The 16,962-nt window shown below is 45.8% G+C and overlaps 1 protein-coding gene across 9 annotated transcripts in view; it reads left to right on the plus strand.

The window, feature by feature from the left end:
• Nucleotides 1–16,962, plus strand: part of caskin1 (CASK interacting protein 1) — a 142,739-nt gene that overhangs the window by 100,282 nt on the left and 25,495 nt on the right. For 6 of the 9 annotated variants that reach the window (XM_070543030.1, XM_070543025.1, XM_070543026.1 and 3 more), the window contains exons 10-13: nucleotides 1,267–1,384; nucleotides 12,184–12,429; nucleotides 15,342–15,446; nucleotides 16,236–16,354. In XM_070543030.1, coding sequence (XP_070399131.1) covers nucleotides 1,267–1,384; nucleotides 12,184–12,429; nucleotides 15,342–15,446; nucleotides 16,236–16,354 — 588 coding nt within the window. The remainder of the gene's footprint in view (nucleotides 1–1,266; nucleotides 1,385–12,183; nucleotides 12,430–15,341; nucleotides 15,447–16,235; nucleotides 16,355–16,962) is intronic. The other 3 variants (XM_070543028.1, XM_070543032.1, XM_070543033.1) reach the window with 3 other exon arrangements.

A 16,962-nucleotide genomic window follows, 5' to 3' on the forward strand; every position in this document is an offset into this window, starting at 1 on the left:
CGATGTGGAGGAGCAGCGGGTCTACTCTGAGCCCCTCCCGGATGACAGAGCTTCTCACCCTATCTCTAAGGGAGAGCCCAGCCACCCTGTGGAGAAAACTCATTTTGGCCGCTTGTATCCGTGATCTCGTTCTTTCGGTCACTACCCAAAGCTCATGACCATAGGTGAGGGTAGGAACATAGATCGACCGGTAAATCGAGAGCTTCGCCTTCTGACTCAGCTCTCTCTTCACCACGACAGACCGGTACAACGCCCGCATCACTGCAGATGCAGCACCAATCCGCCTATCGATCTCACGCTCCAGTTTTCCCTCACTCGTGAACAAGACCCCGAGATACTTAAACTCCTCTACTTGGGGCAGGACCTCATCCCTGACCCGGAGAAGGCATTCTACCCTTTTCCGACTTAAGTTCTGACTATTTATTTATTATCTGAGACCAAATCCATCTCTCCTTCTCCGTCAGCCATTGTGTGTATGTAATACAAAGATATTTAGCGTTAGCGTTAGATCACTCAGGATGTTCATTGCTAACAAATGTTGGTAGTGATGGGTTTGCTCCGACATCCAATCAGAGGACAGAAAAACACTGACATCACTGTGAGTTAGCTGGCCCAGGGAGGCGAATCTGAAAGCCTTCTACAAACGTGCCCTGGGCAGATTAGACTCTCCCTGGCAACAACAGATGCTGATATCTGATTGGACAGCATAATAAATTCCACTGACAAGAGAAACGTTCCCAAAAACTGTTGGAAGTTTAGGCTGGTGACTCTGATCATGTCCCGGCCAGCTGGCCAAACTAAACACAGACGAGTCAGACAAATCTGTCCAGAAACGTTCTCCTTCATCTAATACGTGCAATCACATTAGCATACAGAATAATAATAAGTAATAACAGCAGCATCCCAGATGCTTTAACAGTAAAGGTACACGGGGCTCATGGTGGTGGGTTTCTCTATACTTCATGTTGTCATTATGGGATATTGTGGGGAAAAAGGAATTTAATCCAATTTGGAAATAAGTCTGTAACATAACAAAGTGTGGAGAAGGTGAGGCAGCGTGAGTACTGGCCAGATGTTCGGTGTATGTTGTTCTTGTTGGCATCGTTTTGGGCAGAGCTGTGGTGAAGCCGGGCGAACCCTGACCCTGATTCCAGGGATCCTCTTTGCTGCTTTCATCTCTTAAAAGACAAACATGTTCAGCTCAGAAATGATAAATGACTAAAAACTCAGGTGAATTCATCTGTTGTCATTTTCTTCGTCTGCCAGGTTCTGGAGCAGCACCCTGATGGACGCTGGAAAGGCTGTATCCATGACAACCGCACAGGAAACGATCGAGTGGGCTACTTCCCATCCACTCTGGTTGAGGTCATCAGCAAGCGCACTGGTGTGTTTTACCCCACCGTGTGAGTGTGTGTGTGTGTGTGTGAGTGTGTGTTTAAAAACATCAGCTGATCACGTGTCATTTGGGCCGAGAGCAGGAAGAACGCGGAGGTTCTGGCTGCTGGCTGTGTGTGCATGAGGTTCTGGACAGATGCACGTTCACCACATGATACCAGCTGTTTATATTTATGTGTATTGTGTGCACCATGCCTGTCTGTGGTGAGGTTTAATTAGAAGCTACTTGGAGACCATTCTGAACCTGTGGGCTGTTGCAGGTCAGTAGAAGCATCGTGGTGAGCATCACCCAGCCTGCTACTGAGAGGTGCTGAGACTTTATGAAAAACACAAGATTAGTCTAGATTACTCAAACATAAATTCGCGACTGATTACAGTAAATCCAACAGTCTGTCCCGTGTCCACGAATCACTAAAATCTGAGCTTTAGACACCAAAAGCCGGTCTGGGTGTGAAACAGAGGGAAAACAACCTCAGCTTCTACAACTACCTGTACATGGGCTGGTGTAGGTCAGGGTTAGGGTTGGTGATGGAGTTAAGCTGATGTGGCCAAATCTAGAGAATAACGTAGTGTGATCCATCACATTGTATCTGTGACAGAGTTTCAAATGAAAGTGCTAAATCTGAGACCATGGTCTTGAGTCGGAAAAGGGTAGAAGGCCTTCTCCGGGTCAGGGATGAGGGCCTGCCCCAAGTGGAGGAGTTTAAGTATCTCGGGGTCTTGTTCACGAGTGAGGGAAAACTGGAGCGTGAGATCGATAGGTGGATTGGTGCTGCATCTGCAGTGATGCGGGCGTTGTACCGGTCTGTCGTGGTGAAGAGAGAGCTGAGTCAGAAGGCGAAGCTCTCGATTTACCGGTGGATCTACGTTCCTACCCTCACCTATGGTCATGAGCTTTGGGTAGTGACCGAAAGAACGAGATCACGGATACAAGCGGCCGAAATGAGTTTTCTCCTCAGTGTGGCTGGGCTCTCCCTTAGAGATAGGGTGAGAAGCTCGGTCATCCGGGAGGGGCTCGGAGTAGACCCGCTGCTCCTCCACATCGAGAGGAGCCAGTTGAGGTGGCTCGGGCATCTGATCAGGATGCCTCCCTGGTGAGGTTTTCTGGGCATGTCCAACCGGGAGGAGACCTAAAGGTAGACTCAGGACACGGTGGAGGGACGATGTCTCTCACCTGGCCAGGGAACGCCTTGGGAGTCCCCCTTAGGAGCTGGTCCAAGTGGCTGGAGAGAGGGAAGTCTGGGCCTCTCGCCTTAGGCTACTGCCCCCGCGACCCGACTCCGGATAAGCGGATGAAAATGGATGGATGGATGGATGGGTGGATGGATGGATGGATGGATGGATGGATGGATGGATGGATGGATGGATGGATGGATGAAAATGGATGGATGGATGGATGGATGGATGGATGGATGGATGGTTTTTGTGGTGCGAGAAAGTCACCAACTATTGACGACCTGTCTGAAGGAGATACCTAACAGGCTTTTCTCAGTGGGACCAAGTAAACATTATTTTATAAACACAAATCTGACAGAAACTGGTCATTTAAAGCAGTGTGAGCAACGGTAGCCCATGCTAACATTAATTCTGTCATTGATGACGATGGAAAGCATGAACTGCCACAACATCTCTAGGATTGCACTGATGTTACGACACTTTTCACTTGTTAGATCACACTTCTCACTTCAGCCAATCGTAGCTGCTAACTCAGCTCAGCTTCTGTAAAACGGCCATCTTTAGTCCGGTTCTGAAAGTGAATCAGTTGAAGAGTTTCAGTGAACTCCTCCCAGTGGATCACGTTAACAAACACAAGATCAGGCAAAAACATTAGCGCAGGGTTAGGTTTGGGACACGACGCAAGAACCAGTGTTGCCAACTTAGCGACTTTATCGCCATTTCTAATGACTTTTCAGACCCCTTAACGACTTTTTTTCAAAAAAGCGCCTAGCGACAAATCTGGCGACATTTCTGACCTCCCTCAGCTACTTTGACTACAACTTTGTAGCAGACTTTACCTGCAGATTAGCGAGGCATCTGACGCGACAGGACCGTCCTTCCGTCCAGATGATCAGAAAGAAAATGATCTGCGCATGTGCGTGCAGCATGATCACGCTACCCCCGTTGACCAATCAGACCTTTTGTGGGTTTTCACAAGTCCATTATTTGAGATAGCCAGCGGAGCTCCATAAAGGGCGACTGCTCCTTCCGCCATCCTGCCGCATTTCGGCAGCTGAGCTCGGCTGGCACCAGCGTTGCTCTCACACATGGCTTCTCGCACCACTTGTGGTGCATTCAAGGAACATTGGAACTCTATGATGAGTTCAAAAACATAGCACATTTAAAACTTTTATAAAAAACAGAATAACACTGTAAGACAAACACCTCAGGTCATTGGCAGTTTGCATGCAACGTTTCTGAATACTAAATACGACCTGCTTCTTTTTACACAAAAGTACTAAAAACAACAAAACCAAACAAAAACTAAATATATATATTATCTGTTAGGTTAATATATTTAGCACTGAATCACAACAGAATAATACATCTCAGGCAATTGAAAACTACAAGAGAAAATTCATTTTAATTCAATCATACATACATTCCAATCAATTTAATATTTTTTGTGTTTACAAGTTTCATTCTCTTCAGACAAAACATAAATATTCCTTCCATTTATTTGTGCCATCATTCCTTGATGTTTTAAAGGCTCCTGTTTTGTATTCTTTGGGGTTTTTATTTTAATAAAATATTAAAAATAAATTAGATATATTTTTTAAATAAAATCACACTGGTTTTATTTGATTTACTCTACAAGACCGGCGAGGTCATCACGCAAACCAGATGGCGTCGAATGCAAATTAGCATCTAGCAACTTTTGGGGGGAACTGCAGCTACTTTCAGTCAAAAACAGTTGACAACACTGGCTAGAACGTGAACTTCCTTGTTCTCTTCTAGCCCACCGCTACTGATAACACCAGCTGGAGAACTAGTTCTTGTTCCTGATGTTTCCCCTCCTGGTCCTTCTCCTGACCCCAGTTCCAACTAGAATAGTGCAGCATGACTGTTTCAGGACATGAAAACACAAACCGCTCATTCCTATACAAATTGTGACTTGCTAGCGGCTAGCTTCAATGAGCTTAGTATGCTAACAGACGCTAGTCATATTTATTAATTAGTTATTTTTACACAAACATGACAGACCTTCACAAAGTACAGTCTCACGGTGCTTTTACGCTTGTGTCGGGTTTTAGGGGTTTGTCGAGTCGATGTAAACACGACCGATTAAGTGTAGACCTCTGTGTGTGTGTGTGTGTGTGTGTGTGTGTGTGTGTGTGTGTGTGTGTAGAGCTGTTAGCTGGGACTCAATTACAGAATTAATCTAATTAAAATTTTGTAATTAATTATCTTGATTAATTATATTTTTGTCTTTTAAGGAAATTCATCCCAAAGCTTTTTTTAAATAACGAGGCACAGAAGCAAACCGTAGACATGGACATTAATTTTGTAAACTCAACTCTTTTAATAAAAAATAATCTTTTTTTTATTGTATTCCATTCAAAACAGATAAAAAGATAATAAGATTGTCTACAAAGACGTTTGAGCAACAGCTGCAGGCAGATGTGGGACGGTCCATCTTTTACTCCACAGGACTCATATGTATTAAGATTTGCATCTATTTACCAGACGGTTTTGTTGTGATCTCTAATGTTTATCTATTATACAGATTTTTATTTAGATCATTTAAAAAGAAAAATCTGAAAACACTTTAGAAGTTTAAACAATCCGTCTGCTCAGAAAAATATAATAAACACAAATAACACAAGTGTTTACAGAATTATCAGAAATATTTTATAGCGTTACTCTTCCCTTAAATCAGTAGTTTTTACCTTTAAAGGAGACATATCATCAGGGTTTCCCCCAGCCCTTTATAAGCCTGGCGGCCCGCCAGGCTAAGCGCCATGCCCCGCCCCCCTCCCCGACCCCACCGTGTCCGCTGACACGAACGGCGCAGCGAAACTAGAGCCCTCCATCAGCTGGTACTGGTGAGAAACAGCAGCAGGTTTTCCTCCTCGTTGCTCTACAGACCTCCTCTACCGCTCTGAGAGGGAAGAGCTGCAAACCCCGCCCCCTCCACAGAGCAGAGTTCACTCTCCACCCCAGTCAGACATTTTAGTAGTTTTATAGACAAATTGTTATTTAGCATCACAGAAACGTTGCATTAGCCTCTTTAACCCTAACCCTACTGAGGAGTGAGCGCCACCTCACCCCTGCCACGTGGACCTCAAGGGATAAACCATCAATCCTGCTCAGTGGTCAACTTTCCTCGCGGGGTCACACCCATTAGGACAGTGGGAGGGTTAAAACATGCGGGGAGAGTTGGCCCCCAGCCGTGTCTCAGGGCTGCCAGCGCTCTCCTGCTGCACACAAGTGAGGGACAGTTCAGAGACGCATGTGGACCAGATGAGTCGATATTCCGTATTTTTCTAAATGGACTACAAAGAAGACAACATGGTGGATTGGCTCTGTGTATAGCTGGAAGTCCAGCACCATATTTGGAAGTTGTCCTGATGGAATAGAGGTGGCATAAGACCAAAACGTTATTCTAGAACTCCTAATTATCACCTAAAGTGACGAGTTTAATTCCTTTTGCACACCTGGAGACTTAAAACGCACAACACCTTGTTGTATTTAAAGACTAGAAAATAGGATTTTTCATGATATGTCTCCTTTAGACTAGAAAAGAATAAAATGGTGTCCAGTTGTTGAAAATATTGGTGGCTTTGTGCCAAATAACCATAAAAATTGGGTCTAAAGTACAGGGCGTGGGTCTAGCGTCTTTGGGGGACGCCATGTTTCCTTCGGGTCCTGCACTTGTCGATGACGTCACACTAGATCAGGGGTGTCAAACTCAAATTCACACTGGGCCGAAATGAAAATCTGGGACGAAGTTGCGGGCCAAACGTAATCCATCCATTTTCTGAACCCACTTTGTCCATGCAGGGTCGCGCGGGGTGGAGGTGGGGGGGGGGGGGGGGGGGGGGGGGCTGGTGCCTATCTCCAGCGGTCAATGGGCAATCAGGCGGGGTACATCCTGGACAGAGAGCCAGTCCATCGCAGGGCAAACGTAATATTTTTTGAAAAAGTGACGGCAAATTTGCACATTTTCTTTATCAATATTTATGCAATTTTGAACCTTTAAATTTGGAAACAAACATATTTCTGCATTAACACTGAATGTGGAATAACCAAATGACACACGAGCAAGTCAGTTTTAAATAAAAGGCATCAGTGGTATTCATTACTTGTGGTATAATCAGCATTTTTAAAATATATTCAGGATTTATGTTTTCTTGTTTATTCATTTTTCTTATTTTTATTCTCCTTTTTTTCTCCTGTAATACGTGTCATCGCTGCTGTGACGTCTAGCTTTCCCCACTGAGGAACAATAAAGGGATTTTCTATTCTATTCATCTATCTGCAGCCTTTCCACTTCCTGTTTACTGTAGGTTAAATCTTTTCTCACGGGCCAACAACAAAATAAAAATATCATTTTATCTTAAATGAAAATGCAACATCTCACCTGTTAACTTTCATGTTTTGGAGCAGAAAAAGAGCATCAAACCAACATATTTAAAGCTCAGTTTGCTCCACTGGTTTACTGTGATGCTCACCTGTTCCAGCCAGATACCTGCATCATGGGGCTGATCTGAGCTGAGGAGGAGACTCCTGTTGTTTTGTTCATCTTCATCATAATAATGTCAACATTAGATGACAACAGGTGCTCACATAGGTTTGTGCTGATGAACATGTCTGAGCAACTTGACCACGTTGTTGTGTGTCGGGAGGAAAAATAACAACTACAGCAGCCACAGAGTCATGCCAGATGTGGCCCGCAGGCCTTGGGTCTGACACATGTGCTCTAGATGATTGGCGGGATGTACGACTTACAGAAGTTACGTTACCACGTTCAGAAACATTTAGGCAGAAAGAAACACAAATTTAATAAAATCTTTCCAAAACGTGAAAGAACAGAATCGAAAAAGAAATGCAATATAGTTTGGCCGAGCAGTATTGCCGTAGTATGATGACGTCATCGGCAGGCGCAAGCCCCCGAGAAGTACAGCGCCTGAAAACTACAATCAGCTTTGCATTTTCTCATGGAATTACCTGAAGGATCATCAAAGAGTCATGCCAAGGTTGCATGCTTTCTGCTGCACAGGTAACATTTACTGTAATGTTTTTTAACTAGCGACAGTCAGGAAGAAGTGGTGTAAAACTACCTGTAGTGCCCCCTAGTGGTAGAAAACAACACACTACCACGCTGGTTGAGGTTGTGACTGAACGTTTGAGGTAGTGAAAGATGCAACTGGAGCTTCTGTCCTGGTTTGTTAGGAAGACTTTAATAAAACACGCATCCCGTCGGGTGCTTCCACTGCTGCACAAACGTTACAATATTAACTGTTTTTCTTACCTCGTGTTTGCCACGCATCTTTAAAGCTCCCAGATGTGCAGATGAATGAAAAAGCGCCGCCAGCAGCAGAGTTAAGAAGTGACCTCTGAGATAACCGTGTCACGGACGTCGTGGTTTTCAGGTTTGTTTAGTTTACAAGTTAAGAGAAGAGGCTGTCTTCTCAAATGCTGCATCAGTCCAAGCAAGGCTTTCTTCAGCTTCGTCCGTTTAGTGACCATCTCAAGTGTGCATCAGTGTAATCAGGAGACCTGGCAGTTATGCAGGTTCTGCCTTGCAAGGTGTGATTAAATGCATGAATTTTTATTGATGCTTTATTTTCCTCTAATGAACTCTGACAAAGTGGCAGCGATAAGAAAACAGTTTACTCTACTGGCCACTCCTGAACATTCGCTACCACAAACTCCTTCTAGCCCAACCATCTCAGGCCCTACTGCTTCATTTTCCTCTTGTTCCCCTCTCACTGAGAACTGTGTGTCCAAGCTTCTCACGTGCGGCCGCCCTACTACATGCCCACTTGACCCCATTCCGACTAAGCTGCTCCAAGCTATTGCTCCTACAGTAGCCACAGCAGTCACACATGTGATCAACGCTTCACTGACATCCGGTACATTTCCCGCCTCTCTCAAGCATGCTCAGGTTAAACCGCTGCTAAAAAAACATCTCTTCCTCCAAATCATGTGGAGAACTACCGACCTATCTCTCTCCTCCATTTTCTGTCCAAAATCATTGAAAGGGTGGCTTTCAAGCAGATCACAGAATACCTCTCACAAAACTGTCTGCTTGACCCTTACCAATCTGGGTTCAAAAAGGGCCACTCCACTGAAACTGCTCTGTTAGCAGTGACTGAATCCTTAAAAGAAGCTAGAGCAACTGCCAAATCCTCAGCGCTTATCCTGCTCGACTTATCGGCTGCATGTGACACTGTCAACCATGGCTTCCTTTTGTCCACACTCTCTAGCATGGGCATCACAGAGAAAGCACACGCCTGGTTTGAATCTTACCTCACAGGACGATCATTCAGTGTATCTTGGCTTGGACAATCCTCTACCGTGCACCATCTTGCCACAGGAGTCCCCCAGGGCTCTGTACTAGGACCTCTTCTCTTTGCCATATACACCACCTCACTGGGTGAGATCATTCGATCACATGGCTTCTCCTACCACTGATATGCAGACGACACCCAGCTCTATCTGTCATTTCCATCGGACGACCACACTATCTCTGCTGTTGTTGTTATTGTTGTTGTTGTTAGCCTCAAGGGCAACATGCCAATTATCACTTGTAAGTCGCTTTGGACAAAAGCGTCTGCTAAATACATAAACATAAACATAATAATAACGCGTAAAATTTCCACCCTAATATAGATATAAAACTTAGTCCCGTTAGTTGTCTGGTGTGTAAAGTTTGGTCTCCACGTTTGTCCCATCCCCCCGGGGAGCGGCGAGCTGCAGACAACCGCGGTCAGCAACCATTTAGTGGCTCACTTCACACCCCGATCGAATCCCGTAATACCAAAGCGCGGGGGGGGGGGGGGGGGGGGGGGGCATTGGGTCCCATTTTTAAAATCTTAGTTTGACTCGACCGTGGATTTGAACCTGTGTGTGTGTGTGTGTGTGTGTGTGTGTGTGTGTTGACACAGTTACTAATTACAACATAGGGATTTGATTTGACAGCAGGACCTTCTGACCCAGTTGATGCTTTTTTAATGATTTCCAGAAAGCTAAGCTAGCCTAACTAGCCTTTGATTATGACACTAGATGAGACTGGTGTCCTTAATCTTCGCCTCACTGTTTAGTTTAGCTTCCTACATTCAGATCCATCCTGTCCACCAGTTTCATTCTGCAGCACAGAAAGGTGTTTTACCTGTGTGTCCATGTTGTTTATGTTTGCTTGTGTCGCTGCCGTCAGCTGTTCCTTCCTCGTAAATCTTACCTTTTATTTTTTATTCAGTTCAGATTATTTATATAGCACCAAATCATTTGGCAAGTTTGGACCCCCCCAGTCTGCACCAGGGGGTGGGGTGGGGGGGTCCTGCTCATGCCTAATTATTCACAGTAATGAAATTATTAGATGAACCGTTATATATTTCCTTTGCTTTGGAAATATGGTAAAAAATGTAATGGAGCAGTAATAGTGGTGAAAATCAAATCAACAGGCAGTATATTTCCATACCGGCATTCCTTTTCATTTGCTGCCTGTTAACTCCGATGCATGTTCAGCTGAGAAAGATGCCCAGGCCAGTCTGTTTCTGAAGCATAGAGAGAAGCTATTTAGTTCCTGAATGATGACTTTTACTAACAAAATCTAAGTAAGTGAACAAACTACAAAATAGTAAATATCCTTCAAAGAAGATTGGATCACACGTGTGATTTGTTTTTCCTTTCTGCAATAAAGATAAAACCGCAAAATTCCCAATAAATTTAACCAAAAATGTAAAAATGCACGGGGTTCTTAAAGGTGTTGCTGTGGTCTCCGGCAGGAACGAATGCCTTTTCAGCAGTCTTCTGGAGAAAATCACTCGGAATCACTTAGGTCAGATATTTAGACACCTCTCCTCTGATTGGATAACAGTTACATGACTCTACCATGGACTTGCATCGTTGATGTTTTATCTCCACAAAACAACACAAGCCTGGAGGAGTTTTTCTGTGTGGTGACGTTGCTAATGCTGATGGTTAGCTTCTACTAGCTGAGACGTTCTCTGCTGTTTCCTGGAAGCTAAACCAACAACAGCCTTCCCCGTCATGAGTCAAGATACCATACAACTGTATTTATACAGCTGCAGAACAAATGCATTTGTTGTGTTTAGTAACCGGAAGGTCACACCGGAAGACCGTACAACCGCGAAGTGATGCTAAAACTAAGTGCCGATTTAAAAAAATATAAATCAAGCATTTTTTAGAGTTCCATTTAACCCCCGCAAAAGAATGTACAAGATGGCTACTGGTGTTTAGTGCTCTCTCGTTTACTCTGAAATGTGGGTTCCAGTATCAGGGGGGCATGGCCTAAGCCCCGCCCATCTACCTACAGACCACGAGTCCCCGGAAGAACGAAAAAATGAATTTATGTAAATGTGTTCTAAAAACGCAGTTTTCTAATTCCGCTTGTTTTGTGCCATGGATTTCACGTATGATGTCCGTGAGTTTTAAAGACACATTTTGATGCCAAGAATGTGCTTGTTTTCAGACGGGGGAACGATATTTTAGGTTTTGTGTGAAAATAAGTCCAGGACTACAAACGCGCTTCACGAAAGTGACGTCATCGAACCAGACATGGAGGAAACTGAGGGAAAAGGGCTGTAAGTTCAGCTAAATTCCCACAGGAGGAAAGAACCTCCATAAATCTGGTCATGTGGTAGGTAGCAGCTACGCTAGGGGGAGGAGCTTATGTGGTGATGTCACATGTTCGCCGTGCCGATGTAGTCGTGCTAAATACGAACTTTTACAAGCTGATAAATCTCAAAGTACGTGACTGGCGTGGTCGAACTTTCCATTTACATCGCAGTACAACGTGTGTGATCTAGGGCGTAAGGCGGGTTAGAAAAGAGCGTTTTTAGCCCCGTTGACTTGCATCATCGTTTCGTTCTTCCGGGGACCCGTGAGCCGACCGGAGGAGGCATCTGACTGGAGGGGGGAGTGTTCAGTGACCGTGTTTGTGTTTAAAAGCTAGCTTGTTTTACAGATTAAAGAACAGTAACTTCCTATGGTTCTTCTTCTTCTGTGGTGTTTTATGGCAGCCTAAATCCTCTGAAGTTGCACCACTGCCATGCATTTAACGGTTCAAGTGAGAGTTTTAAACGTGGGATGACTCCCATCCAAACCAGTCATGATGAAGATCTCTGCCCTGCTGTGACCCAGAAGCAGCACATCGGACTTTCACCAAAACAAAAAGGCGTTAAAAGTGCCAACGTGCAATAAAGCATTAGTTAGCCTAACGGGATGAATTAGCCCGTTGCTAACGGAGGAACAGCAGATGAGACACGCGCCACGTTGTGCTCAGTCCACGTCTTCATCGCCACATGTTAGTCCACCGTTTGTCTGTCCTCCTCTGATGTTACATCCTCTGCATGCCCCCCCCCCACACACACACACACACACACTAACACCCCCCCACCTCCACCCCTTTTGGTTCGATTCGTAACTTTGGTCTTTGTTTTTAATTTTGTTATTCCCTCCTTTCTTTTCTTGTGTAACTCTGTTGTGTTGTGCTGTTTGTTTTGTGTTGGTGGTTTATGCTGGCTGGTTGTGTGTGCGTGCGTGCGTGCGTGCGTGTGTGTGTGTGTGTGTGTGTGTGTCGTCATGGTGGCTGTTATCCAGGTTTGGCCAGCACAGTCATTTGCACTCAACAGTTTCAAAAGATACCGCTGGCTCCCCCGGCGACGGTTGCCCCTGCCAACGCTGTAGTCAACGGCAACGACACCACGTTCCATCAGATCCATATCCTGCCTCCACCGCCTCCTCCACCACCACATTCCCATCAGCCACTGCTTCCACTTTTTACTTCCTTTGGCTATAACAGGTCGCCCGTGACAACTCCACAGGGAGACACACCCACGGCCCCAGGTACACGCCCACTTTTCATTATTATTATTAATATTATTATTATTAATAAAGCTTTAATGGATGCTTTCGAGGGCTGCTTGTGTGATCTCGTTAAAGTCTGATTCTGATTGGCCTTGGAAGATTATTCTTGGTGATTTAAACATTTCCCTCTGAAGACATCCATTAAAGGTTTATTTTCCTATTAATTATTATTTGTGTATTTTCATATGTTGCTCATACTGTCTTGATTAAGTTTGGCCTGTTGTCATCTCCATCACCAAGCCCTCGCATAAAGAGATGTTTTGGTTCTCCTGACATAAAGGGTTTGACCCTAACCGGCCCCCGTCCGTAGACAGCTCCCTGAATGTCCTCAGAGAGACACGTTCTCGTCCTGCAGGACTGATGACCCGATGACTCGCTCGAGCTCACTCCCAGGTGGACTGCTGCATCCTAAAACCAAAGACTTGTGGAGCCGTTTGGTTCATTTGCAGAGATTCGCTGTAAATATTACATTTCCATAAAGACTGTTGGACCTTGGGAATGCGCAGCGTCTTTAAAAGGCACTGGTCTGTTTCTAAATCATCAGTTATTAAACCCCTTTCACTGCAGTCGGTTGGTCGTTACTTTATTTTGGTAGGAAAGTGAAGGACTTCCTGTCAGATGTGAGCCTCTGATTGGCTGGAAGTGCTACGTTTATTTTCCTGCTGGTGAATCTCGGTCCCAGCGGCGGGAACGTTTATCAGACTGGAACCCCGGTGAGATGGGAGCTGGTTCCAGAGGTCACTAATACGTTCACGTCCAAACAGCCGCCGTTTGGATCAGATAAGCTCAGAATCCCAGCTGATCGCTGCCTTCTTAGGACCAGTTTCATCCCCCACCAGTGTGTGGGTCCTAATGATGTCACGAGGAAAGCCTTTTTGGGAAAGCAGCCATGTTGGACAAACTGCTCATAGTTCCTCTATTTATCTGAACTGAGGCCATTCAGGAAGCTGTATGATGGATAAACGTCGTCAACAGGGCTGAAATGTCCCTTTGGCAGCTTTTATGGCGTTACTCCTGTTCATGATGAATAATGAGGGTCAAGAGGGGGCCGTCATGATGTGGTGACTAACCCGTCCAACCATGACTCAGCAGATTAACACAACCAGGAGCTACCATTTGACCCTGTTGTCTCAGGCTGGACCGGTTCACCAGAAGCTGAAACTGGATCTCAGATCATTTCTTTACAGTCAGAAACAGAAAAGTTCTGTTTTCTTTTTGTTTTTTTATTCAGTTAAACATCAGAATTTCCTTTTTTACTTTTCCTCCATGTTCTTCCCTGAATATCATCACTTCCTGCTCCACACAGTCCCCTCATACCCCGCCCGCGTGTGTGTGTGTGTGTGTGTGTGTGTGTGTGTGTGTGTGTGTGTGTGTGTGTGTGTGTGCGTGTGTGCGTGCGTGCGTGCGTGCGTGTGTGCGTGCGTGCGTGTGTGTGTGTGTAAAACCTGAGGAGATCCCAGCTGACCTGTGGCGTTTGTTCCAGACACTAGAGTGGTTTCAGCAGACCTAATGGACCAGGTGAAGCTGAGGTCAGGTGATGGGTGATGCTTTCTGCTTCTGCATCTGAAACTCAGCTGTAGTTTCGTTACTTTGGGTTCATGAACGTGTAAAATACCAGAGTTAAAACCTGCTAAAACAGGTTACGAGGTGTGCTTACAGGTAAGCTGATCACTGACTTGTTGGGAACCTGGTTAGCCACGCCCACAAGAAGGAACAACCCCCAACAGACAGAAGGTTTAGTAAAAATCTCTTCAGCTCGGGCGTTTTCACGAAATCTTTATCATTCTGGTTGAGAAAGAAGAATTTTGCTGAGGTGACTTGTAGGGACACAAAACGGCCTGAAGGGGGAGCTGTGGGGAAAACCAGCGTGAACCATTATGAAACCAGTGATGGTTATAATGGTTTAAGACTCTCCAAATGCACTCCAGCCTCATTCTGACCAGTCCAACATATATAATCTCACACTTATGGATGTATTATATATGTGTGTGTGTGTGTGTGTACATTATAGTATATATGTGTATGTACACAGGCTTCTGTGTAATGTATTTATGTACTACCAGTATATAAATGTTGTCATATATCTATTTACGCTGTATTCTTCTGTGCGTGCGTGCGTGTGTGTGTATGTGCGGGCGTGCGTGCGTGCGTGTGTGTGTGTGTGTGTGTGTGTGTGTGTGTGTGTGTTTGTGTGTGTGTGTGTGTGTGTGTGTGTTGGGGAAGATGAAAGAGGTAAACTCGTTCCTCCGTACCGTTTCAGCTGTTAGTTTCATCTCTCCTCTGGTTTAAAAGCCGCCGGGCTCAAACTCCGGATTATCGTTAGTATTTACGTGAGAAAACGTCCGACGTGTGAAATTTATGAATTCATTTTCCACAAATTAAAGGCAAAAATCTTCACGAATTTGGATTTTTTTCTCGTTAGCAGGAAACAAAAGTAAAGCATGAGAAAATGTGACGACGCGTGAAGACTGAAGCTGACCGTGAACCCTCCTGCGGTCATGACAGCGGGTTTATTTCTCATTTTCACCACACACTTCCTCACATGCAGCAAGAATCTGCAGTAATTTCACATTTAAAGAGCTTTCTGAGATGAAGTCTGTTTCCACAGCTGAGCTGTAACGTTAGATTCAGAGAAGAAAAGAGTCAGATGACCTAAACATCACACCAAACTTCAGAGCAGAAAGCAGAAATAGTTACCGCACACAGTCGTGTCATTTAGTTCTCTTAAACATGCCGTTGCTAAGCAACCGTGACCTTCGACTGAGGAAACACGAGCATCGTCAATAACTAGGCTAACCCTAAAACCGACCAGTCAGCAGCTGCTGGTCTGATGTGACTGTTGGGCCGCTCGAGGCTCGCTCAGCGGTTAACCGTGGTGTTCTGTGTTGAAGGTTGTCGAGGCTCGGAGGCGAGTCCTCACAGTTCTCCCACCCCATCCAGCGGGCCCCATGGAGGCTCCAACGAAGAGATCTGGGTTCTGCGCAAGCCCGTGGCAGGTAACTAAGCCGCGCTGCGCTGAGCCCTCAGCCTCTTACCGTCTGGCCAGGGCCAAACAGTATCTGACGTCCGTCAGCTGCGTCTCGTCTACCTGCTGATGTGTGCAGCCACAAACACCTCACCCAGGAGATGATGGTGCTGGAGGGCTCTCAGATACTATTTGACCTGCTCCCGACAGTCTCCCATGTCCTGCTTCCCCTCCATCTGCAGCTTAGCTGACCTCAGAGGTCTGGTGTGTAGACGGCAGGCATCTGCATTGGTCTAGTCTGTGTGAGTGAGCGTCTTTCACACTGGTTGTGCTGGGATGCTGCCATTTAGGGAAGATCAATGCCACAGGGCCAAGGGAAGCAGCAGTGACAGGTGTGTGTGTGTGTGTGTGTGTGTGTGTGTGTGTGTGTGTGTGTGTGTGTGTGTGTGTGTGTGAACGGCATGTCTTTATTCCACGTTTGTGTTGGTCATGAACGTGTCTGTGCGTCCATCATGTCCACCCAACCGTGAGCTGCCCAGTGCATTTCAGAGGAGAGTCACGCCTGCTGCAGCGTACCTTTGGATAGAAGCTAAACCAGCCTGTGTGTGTGTGTGTGTGTGTGTGTGTGTGTGTGTGTGTGTGTGTGTGTGTGTGTGTGTGTGTGTGTGTGTGTGTGTGTGTGTGCGTGCATTTGTCTGGACAACATGGATGAATACTGTTTGGGTGGTTGCATGGGTGTGTGATTGCACGTCTATGTTGTTGTGCGCATGTGTGTGCACGCATGTCGCTGTGTGTGTGTGTGTGTGTGTGTGTGTTGCAGGTGGAGATCGCAGCAGCGTCGGCAGCCCTGGAAGTGTGACCAGTGTGAGATCTTCAGGCAGTGGTCAGAGTGCTGGCAGTGCAGTGCACATTCTTCATGCACAAGCTGAGGGGGTGAAGGTAACACACACACACACACACACACACACACACACACACACACACACACACACACACACACACACACACACACACACACACACACACACACACACACACACACACACGTAGTCAGAGCTTTATTCATGTGAACTGGATCTAAGCCCCTCCTCCTGCTCCGCCCCTTGAGTCATCAGAGTTTGATGTTCCTGATCCACCTGATGAACTCGCTGTCCTCTCACCTGAAGGATGGAATAGACTTTGTTGATCCCTCAGCGGGGAGATCCGCTTGTTACAGCAGCGCCAGCACTTTAGAGAAGAGTTAGCAGGTAAATAATAACAATAATAATAATAATAATAATGCATAGAACTTATATAGCGCTTTTCTAGACACCCAAAGACGCTTTCACACACTCTCACATTCACACACTGCTAGTGATGGTAAGCTACTTGTAGCCACAGCCGCCCTGGGGAGGTCTGACAGAGGCGAGGCTGCCATTTGGCGCCGTCGGCCCCTCTGACCACCACTAACACAGGCAAGTTGGGTGAAGTGTCTTGCCCAAGGACACAACAGCAGGATACCCCTGGCGGGAGCTGGAATCGAACCCATGACCCTCCGATCATGAGGC

The sequence above is a fragment of the Nothobranchius furzeri genome, chromosome 12, assembly GCF_043380555.1.
Source record: "Nothobranchius furzeri strain GRZ-AD chromosome 12, NfurGRZ-RIMD1, whole genome shotgun sequence".
NCBI classification, from domain to species: Eukaryota; Metazoa; Chordata; class Actinopteri; order Cyprinodontiformes; family Nothobranchiidae; genus Nothobranchius; species Nothobranchius furzeri.